This window comes from Drosophila guanche, unplaced genomic scaffold (assembly GCF_900245975.1).
Source record: "Drosophila guanche unplaced genomic scaffold, DGUA_6, whole genome shotgun sequence".
Classification (NCBI taxonomy): Eukaryota; Metazoa; Arthropoda; class Insecta; order Diptera; family Drosophilidae; genus Drosophila; species Drosophila guanche.
Window position 1 is genome coordinate 4,036,556 of NW_022995753.1, and position 9,192 is coordinate 4,045,747.

The 9,192-nt window shown below is 47.0% G+C and overlaps 2 protein-coding genes across 2 annotated transcripts; both read right to left on the minus strand.

Moving 5' to 3' along the window:
- Nucleotides 1-1,667: 1,667 nt before the first annotated feature.
- LOC117588623 lies at nucleotides 1,668-3,577 on the minus strand. The gene is made up of 4 exons (XM_034280042.1): nucleotides 2,674-3,577; nucleotides 2,470-2,614; nucleotides 2,269-2,411; nucleotides 1,668-2,192 (listed from the first exon to the last, which is right to left on the minus strand). The coding sequence occupies exons 1-4, from the start codon at nucleotides 3,505-3,507 to the stop codon at nucleotides 1,755-1,757; spliced, it is 1,560 nt and encodes a 519-aa protein (XP_034135933.1). The 5' UTR covers nucleotides 3,508-3,577; the 3' UTR covers nucleotides 1,668-1,754.
- A 1,274-nt stretch (nucleotides 3,578-4,851) lies between these two features.
- Nucleotides 4,852-5,244, minus strand: LOC117588705. The gene has a single exon (XM_034280153.1). The coding sequence runs from the start codon at nucleotides 5,242-5,244 to the stop codon at nucleotides 4,852-4,854; it is 393 nt and encodes a 130-aa protein (XP_034136044.1).
- Nucleotides 5,245-9,192: the final 3,948 nt, after the last annotated feature.

Here is a 9,192-nt window from a genome sequence, read left to right on the forward strand (position 1 = left end):
TGATGTCTCGACTGCACAAGAACAACAAAAGTTATGCCACAATTCATGCATGAAATGTGACTCTGCCTCAGCCGAGACCCTCCTCGGAGAGAACGGGTAAACCGCAAGCCAGTCGAGGGGCTGGCTCTGGCTCGGCTCCCAAATGGTCCATAGTGTCATGCACTGAGCGCACGAGCGGCACAGAGCTGAATATCAGCTGGAACAGCCATCAGTCGTTTGCGTGTTCATTTGTCTCTGTGTAACCTTGGCCACCGAATCGTCGTCTGACTTTGAGGCTTTATCGTGAGCGTCTCAGCGTCTCAGCGTCTCAGCGTCCACACGGCCTCCTCCAATCAAACGCACGCAGGCGAAAGCATTTGAAGCTTTTCTAATGAGCGCCGCCTTTGCCACAAACAGCCTCCTCCCAGACTGCCACAGCCACTGCCACTGGCACTCCGTGGTGCCTTGGTCTGGCTCGGCGCATTTATTGCAACTTCAATAAATTTGTGACTTGATTACGCACAGAGCGAAATTAATCGTCGGCATACGTCATATGTGGCGGCATTGCCCCCTGTACCTACCTTGGGTAGGCACCTGCCTTGGCAATTCCAATTAAGACTCAACTGGCAGACCATCGGCAAATGGAGCAAGTGCAGCAGCAAATTCTAGGAAATTATTCACACTCATTAACATATTTACACCTAAAAACGAACTCTGACAAATGACAAAGAGGCGTTGTAACTTCCTCCACCTCCTCCTCAGGTTGGCTTTTGGTTTCGGTTTTGGTGTTTATCCAGTTCCCAATTAGACAAACGAGTGAAGCACCCGATCCTCCTGTCAACTGACAGCCAAAGGCGGCACTCCGTACTGGCATATGTGGCACGACCAGAGAATACCCCCCATGCCAGCCAGAGGATCGCCAAGAATCGCTAACAGCGGCACTGGCTGTGGCTGTGGCTGTGGCAGATGCCAGTTGGCAGTTGGCAGATGGAGCGGCATAAGTTACAGCCAGAGAGAGACGATTACGATTAATGAGCAGGCACTTAAAACATTTTACACGGCACGCGCTCTACGCAGCAGCAGCAGCAGCAGCAGCAGCAGCGGACTACTGACTCCCCTGACTTCCCTGCTCTTATTCGCATTAAGTTGTCCAACACCTGCCCAGTGGGCACAGGCCCGAGCCTGATTGCCAATTTGTTGTTGGCCAAGTTTAGCATTCGCATTTGTCTCTGTAAATCCCAGGGGCCGGCAATGCAGAGCAATGCACCTTGCACCAATTAAGTGGCAGCTCTAAGGTCGCACAACTAATACCCTGTGCCCGGCACCACCTCTCCCACACTGCCACTCGCTCTGTGGCTCTGTTGTGACAGATTTGCCCATTGACAGGGCCTTAATGGATTAACATTTGTCAGTGTCGTGTTAGGCCGAAACCCGAACACAACAATGCCCGCCAGCTGGCAGGGGCAGGGGCAGGGGCAGGAGCAGGAGCAATCGATCCGAGGCAGTGGCCACATCTTATTTGCATATTGAAAGCGCTGACTGGGATGCATCTAACTGCCGATCATCGCCACAATAGGCTCCGGGCGATGGCGGCTGCAACCGAAACATTTGAGCAGAGAATAATTCCCCGAACGCAATATTAGCTCCAGTTTTTTCAGTGTATTTTTGTTTATTTATTTGTCCATGGAAGTCCACTCCCCCTAGTCTCGTGTAATAATGGAATGTGTCGAGGTATTTGCTATTTGCTAAACTGTGTGGCAGCAGTTTCCACACGTTTAGTCGGCTTCTGGGTTGCTGTTCTTTTCGTTGCTGGTCTTCTTGTGGCTGGCCATCTCCTTGGGCGTCATTTTGGCCAGCTGCTCGGCCGTGATGGCGCCGCTCATGTACTTGCGGAGCACTTCCCGATTATTCACATCCTTCAACTGGGCCGCACGAGATTGTATGCGTTTCTTGTACTTTTTGTTTGTTTTGTTCAAGCCCGCGTAAATGGCAGCCTCTAGCTGGGCGGCCTTTTCTTCGGGCTTGCACGCGGCACAATCTTCGGGCAGCGAAGCGACCTTCAGCGCGCTGGTCAACATTTTGATGCACCTGAAGCGCACAGCATTCGCCAGGTCATTCGCCATGGAGGTGCTGCTGGTGGAGGGCTCAGGCGGCAGAATGCCAATTGCCTGCAAGACCTTCTCGGGACTCAGCAGGCCCGATGCCTTCATTAGCTGAGGTGAAAGTGGCACAATTTTGGGGGTTCTATTTCGGAGTTTGTAGCCTAACAAGACAAGGAGGGATCTTTACCTGATCCTGTAGACGTGCGGCTCTCACGTCTGCAAACAGCACAGCCATGATGAGATTGTTGCGTATCGATGTGGCACGCTCCATAATCCGCGGGCACTGTGTCGACACAGGATTCGCTCTCTTAACGAGTTCAAGATAATGCGCTGCAACCCGCCCATTTGGTAGATATTTTAGAACTTACAGACTTGATGTAGAACTCACGCTTCAGGCCCGTTTCCACTATTGAGTTTGCCGCGACCAGTGCTTCGAAATTCGCAAAAGTTCTGCGAATTGTCGGGTTAAGGTCCCAGTCCTCGGCCAGCGAAACAATACTTGGTTTATTCATTTCATTTTCCATTAGTTGCTTCTGCAAGAGACTCTTAATAATGTTAGTGAAACAATTACCAACTCATTTATGGCACTTACCTGTTCGAACTGCAAATATGCCAATTCTTCGGTCAATTTCTTCACACTCTCGTCGACACCTGCAACGTGCTGTGGCTCCTCCTCTTCACCAATGAAGTTCTCCAGTTCACCAAGTGAGTCATTTTCATCTTGCACTTCACCAAGGGTATCCTCCTCTTCACCAATGAAGTTCTCACACTCACCACGTGAGCCATTTTCATCAATGGAGTTCTCCCGTTCACCAGTGGAGTTCTCGCGTTCATCAAGGGAGTTATTCTCTTCACCAATGAAGCTCTCCCGTTCACCAACTGAGATATTTTCATCAATGGAGTTCTCCCGTTCCCCAAGGGTATCCTCCTCTTCACCAATGAAGTCCTCTTCGTCACCAATGAATTTCTCCCGTTCACCAGGGGAGTCCTTCTTGTCCCCAAGGGAGTTTTTCTTTACATCAATCGAGTTCTCCCATTCACCAATGAAGCTTTCCCGTTCACCAAGGGAGTTCTTCTTGTCCCCAAGGGAGTTTTTCTTTTCATCAATAGAGTTCTCCCGTTCACCAATGAAGCTCTCCCGTTCACCAAGCGAGTCCTTTTCATCAATAGAGTTCTCCCGTTCACCAATGAAGCTCTCCCGTTCACCAAGGGAGTTCTTCTTGTCAACAATAGAGTTCTCCCGTTCACCAATGGAGTCCTCTACTTCACCAATGAAGTTCTCCCGTTCACCAAGGGAGTCCTTCTTGTCACCAATGGAGTTTTTCTTTTCATCAATCGAGTTCTCGCGTTCACCAATGGAGTCCTTCTTTTCACCAATGGTCAGAGGACCACCGATGGAGTCGATTGAAACGCCGGATAAATCCATTGAACGTTGTTGAACGAAAAACGAAAGCGAGAACGTATGATGTACGAGTATACTCTTGCTAGTGCTGGAAAACGCCAGACAGCTACCGGGAGGGGCGAGTAAAAAAAATAATATTATTTTGGAAATTAAATTATTTTGGAAATTAAATTTTAGTTCGACTTCAACGACGACACAATGCAAAATGAGACTGAGAATTGGGAGAAATCTTTGTATTCTGACAGCAAAAGGTTCGATCACTTTCTGCCAGTGTGACCGTTGAACAAGAAGCATTAGGCAGAGCCACCCTTAAGCTGTGTTGTAAATAAAATTAAAATTAAAAATTATGGGAAGAATATTTTAGAATTATTTCAATTTTTTGTAGGCTCTTCTTCGATTTGGCTGTGCCGAATTGCTGCGTTAATCTGCAGCTTGACTAAGGCAATCAGCAAATTTAGTTACAGTCTGTCGCATAAGTTAAGCGACACGCAGTAGCAGCAGCAGAAAGAGGCGGAGGAGGAGGGAAAAGGGGAAAATTGCAGACGCACTTTGAGGGGGAATAACTTGCGGCACGCTAAATTCGTATTAATTTTAATGATATAATATGAAGAGACACGCTAAATTGTTTACAAGCCGATGGGGGAGGGGTGGGGCGTTGACGGTTGGAGGCCCATAAGACCATGGGCCCATGGGCCCAGAACTCGTACTGGAACTCGGAACTCACCCATGATTATAGTTCCTCTCGCTCTCTCTGGGTAGCTCATTAACATTTTTAATTTTATTTTATTTAATTATACAGAAGTTTATGGCTTCCGTCGTGCCGATGCGTGGCCGCAGCTCCAGAGAAGACTCCAAGAGCGTTAAGCTGCGAACCAAACGGACAGAATACTGCAAGGAAAAATGCAGTTTTATAAATTATAGTTAAGAGCTGATTACACGCACTATAAACGCTTTAAATTTCGCACCAGTCAGCCAGTACGAGGGGTTCCTCTACCTTTTAGTCTCTCTCTCTCTCTTCATCTCTATCTGTCTGAAGTGTTTAGGTCCTCTAATTGATTGGCCGCAGGCTCTGCGAAGAGGGGCTAGGGGCTTAGCTTGGCTTCGGTTGGTGTTCAGGCATATGGTTTACGATGCCTTTGTGTGTTTACGGCCACTTATCAGTCGTCGTCTCTCAGTCAGCACATTATACAAATTAATTAGTCCCACCGAATCATTACAAGCAAACGGCCATCCGCCGCCGCATCCGCGCTCAACCCAACTAACTCCAACATGCCACACACCACCTCATAAATAATGAATAGGAATTTCTCAAAATATATGCAATGCATTTTTAATTGATTTCTTTATTTCTTGAAGCCATATTTGGCCCTATGGTTCGTTGTCCCTGGCCAGATTCAGCTTTCCCTCGCCCGGCTTCAGGTTGAACTCGGTTGTCATCAGCTTATAGAGCACCGACTCGATGGCACATGACTGCCCCACTGCCAGCCTCTGCAGCGCAGCATGGGACAGACTTAGGTGGAGTTTCTTCAGTACCCTGTCGTTGAATATCTTCCAATTGTCCAGCATTAGCTTCTGGCTGCATCTGGGCGTGTACGCCTGCAGATCGACCAGTTCGGGATGGATCCTCTTCACAATTTTGGCCACCGGAACGGCATCGCGCAGCTCATGCCTGGTGCGATGATTCAACTCAATGTTCTGTTCCTTCAACCACGAAGTCAACACCAAACGATCCCCCTCATCCAATACGCGAAATTTTGGCATTTTCCCCCTTTGGCTTAGCTTTTTTTTCATTGTGCTAAAATTTTAGAACTCGAATGTGGCCGAAATGGTTGTTTTTTTTTTTTTGGCTTTACTATTTTTGTGACTGACTGACTGCTGATGAAAAGCCAATAAAAGCAGGCTTTAATATCTACATAAATAAATACCAGAATTTGCAGCTCAAATGTGAATATGTATTTACGTAGCTCCATCGTAGCCAAAGCCGAGGGAACGTGTCACGCGAATTGCCAGAAGTGAAATGAACTTCTCATATGTGTACATAAATACATATGTAAATACATAGGTACATAACTATTGCAATCCCTGACTAGACATAAATCCAACGTGGCATTTATATGTGAAAACCCAAAAGCCCAAAGCCAGTGACAGACAGGGCCAAAATACCCAAGCCATTTCGGGTACAGGACGAAGGCCATTGTTAGCGGTTACCCCCCACCAATCCCACCACCACCAACCCCAACCCCAACCCCAACACAGCTTCAGTCTTTAGTCGCTGGTTTTACGTCTAACGGTTTGTCGGTCTGCTGCCGCTTCATCAATTCGGTCCATGTCCAAGTCCAAGTCCAACCGAACAGAAACAAAACATCAACGGATGGGAAATTGAATGGGAATGGGAATGGGAATGGGAGTGGGTGTGGGAATCAGGGGGGAATCGGTGGAATCGGGGAACGCAAGCGACATTTCCACATTTCCATTTGAATAATTTAGACATTTTCGTTGATGAATAACCGAAAGCACATTGATAGATATTCACTCGACTCGCATCCCAACTACGACTCGTCTCGTTGCTGCGTCTGCTTCTGCTTCTGCTTCTGCTCCTCTGCAGCTTGTGTGTGTGCCATGGCTCCATGCCTTCCCATTTACGCAGTCCAACATGCCCGGTACACAAATGCATACATACTATGTACATATGTACATCCGTTTATCTATGTATATCCCTATATATATAGTCGTGGCCACACACAAACTGGGCTGTCTGTCTAGAGTCAAGTGGCGACTGGCCGGCCTCAACCCCCCCTGAGTCCAAGGTTTTGTTTTACATTTTCAACTGTTCAACTTTACGGCTTGAAGTAATCTCCACACACAATTTACAGGCAGTAGAATAACTTTGGAATTTAGAAATGTATTTAGCATTGGGTGGGCTGCAACTAGTATTACAAACTGATGATCGTCTGGGACAAATGGGGAATAAAAGCATTTTGTCAATGGGAAAAGCCACCAGTTGTCCACTTTCCCCATGGACCGGATTAGGGACGGTAAATATTTAACTGCAAAACTATCGATTTGGTGATATATATTGGTGGCAACCCCAAAGAGAATGACGTGGCCAAAACTCAAAAGGAAATCACAGATCAAGCAGGCGACGACAATATTGTGCATGGCAAAAGCCTTTCCAGCACATTTAACTTCATTCCAAAAGTCAAAGTGAGAGCGTAAACATCGAAAGAAAGATTACAAAATTTACAACAAATTCTTCAAGCATACAACATTTGGTTGATTCTGTGTAAAATGGCGCTCAACGTTAGCCCTGAGGCGGTGACCAAAGTTATTAATGCAATTAACCTTAGAGTTAAACAAATTGATGCTCAGTTGGATAATGCCGATTTCGAAACATGCGTAGAGCTTGGCATCGAAGTGGAACATCTGCATGATCTAATAAAGTTTTTTCTTCCCTTTCTTGAAGAATAGCGAGAGCCCCACACACACGTTCCACATGAACATGAAAAATAAACAAAAACAGACGTCACAAGCGGACAAGATGCACAAAGAAGACAGCACAAGGAGGGCAGGCACAACCACTGTCTAACTGTAAGTAACTGTAACTTTATGGCAAATGAGTTGTCAAATCATACAGCAGTTTATTCCTTCAGATGGGCTGATCAACAACACGATTAAACAACCAAACAAAGACATTTGTTGTGTTGCAGTTTCTCGTTTAAGTTTTTGAAGTTATTGTAAATACCCACTACAATTAAATACATACAAAAATGACACAAACATAAGTGGCTGTTTCCATTTGCACTCCATTTCAATCTCTATGCCGGGGATTAACCGTTGCTTTGCCTCTACAGAGGGGCGCGAACACGAGACGGAGCAGGACAGCAGCAATCATCGCCGAGAGTACGCGGGGCAAAAGAGATCAGACTGGAGACGGAGCGTTGCCAGAAAGTTTGTTTTTGTAAAATTCGTAAAATGGAGAGAAGCGAGTCAGAAGGTCGCATCTGAAGTGAAGCTTATGATCGATAACTAAGAGCCAAAGAGAAATGTGATTTAAGCAAGAATGAGGATGCGGTTGCATACATGGAATTGAAAAAGGTTTTAGCACTAGCAGAGAGGAATGGCTTACGTATTCATTGGACTAAGTGTCAGGTTTTGAAGAGGAAGGTACATTTATTGGGTTATGTCGTAGCGCGTTAAAGGGAGCGTTGATTAGTGGACCAGTTTTGAAGATTTATGATCAATCGCTGGAAGCGGAGATTCACACGGACGCTTCGAAATTCGGATTCGGTGCTGTTAAGCTGCAGCGCGACTCAGGTGATTATTTGTGGCATCCAGTTTTCTACATGAGTCGTAAAACAAAGCCTTGTGGGGAGATGTACCATTCTTATGAACTGGAAGTGCTTGCGGTTATTGGAGCTTTGGCAAAGTGGCGAGTGTACGTCCTAGGGAACCATTTCAAGATAGTTACAGACTGTAACGCTTCTGCCATGACCATGAAGAAGAAAGACATTCAGAGACGCTCAGAGTGTCTAGATTGCGAATATGCAAGCGGAGAACCAGCGATCTTCTGATGCTAAAAGAAAGGTAGCAAAGAAGTGTAAGACCAATGATTTGGTAGCCATTAAACGCACGCAGTATGGGACAGGTTGGTGTTGGTTTGGCTCAATTTGAACAGATTATCTGGCGGCGACTGTCGTAATGGAAGCAGCTTGTGTGTGCTTGGAGTCATCCAAAGAAGATTCTCAAATGCCATTCTGAAATTCCGTGGCAGTGATTTTTGTCCATCCAGCACTGCTTGCACTTCCATCCATACAACACTGCTTGCATTTCCACCTATCCATCCACCACTGCTTTGCACCTCCACCTCCACCCACTCACACTCACACACTGCACTGCGCTGCTTGGCATGGCTTGTCGCTGCTAATTTACTGTTATGACATCAGCTTGCCGGGAGGCAGACACGCAGGCAGGCAGGCAGGCAGCAGCAGCATGTTTGTGTTTTCGTTGTGTCGCGCTGCTCTCTGCTCTGGCGTTACCGCTGGAGGTTAAGTCGAAGGTTAAGGTGGGAACTGGAAGCTGGGGAATTGCTTGTAATTGTTCTTGTTTGGCGCTGACGCTGATGCTGACGTTGTCCGACGCGCCTGTTTAAATGTTTGTCAAAGCCAAAAGACGTGTCAACTGGCGCCGCTGTTGCTGTTTGTTATCCCCCCTCCAACTCACTCCCTCTGCCGCTCTGCCGCTCTGCCGCTCTACCGCTGTGCAGTGCTCTCATCTCCGGTGTCCTCTACGCGGCGACAGGTCCCAGACACGGAACCAAAGACAAAGAAAAATGGTCCACGTTTCAGTTTGGGGAGGGGGCTTTGGTTTGCTATTCCTTCTGTGCTGCTGCTGGTGTACCCTGTGGCTATTTGTGGAGTAAAAGGATCTGCTGTACAGCAAGCGGCTGTAGAGAGGGGAGAGCCTCTAATTCAAGTGGAAGATTTTTGGGTATCGCCAGGGTCGGGAATATCTGTGTTTTAGATATATTTCCTATATGGGCTGTGCTCGTGGTGCTTCTGGTGTAGGCAAGGCAACCAACAGGATAAAATCCGCTGTTTACATTCTCTAATTTCGCTTGTTCATTGTCCAGCGAAGCGTTTCGCGTGCATCAACCCAAACCTCCGCCCCAACCAAGCGCTAGAAGAAAAGGGGGCGAAAAAAGAAGTGAAC

Excerpts from the sequence above, each read along its gene's own strand:
- LOC117588623 (XM_034280042.1), bottom strand. The coding sequence starts at position 3,507 with ATGGATTTATCCGGCGTTTCAATCGACTCCATCGGTGGTCCTCTGACC. Across the intron at positions 2,412-2,469 it reads AGTGGAAACGGGCCTGAAGC|CGCATTATCTTGAACTCGTT; the intron begins GTGAGTTCTACA and ends GGCGGGTTGCAG. Across the intron at positions 2,193-2,268 it reads CCGCACGTCTACAGGATCAG|CTAATGAAGGCATCGGGCCT; the intron begins GTAAAGATCCCT and ends CTTTCACCTCAG.
- LOC117588705 (XM_034280153.1), bottom strand. The coding sequence starts at position 5,244 with ATGCCAAAATTTCGCGTATTGGATGAGGGGGATCGTTTGGTGTTGACT.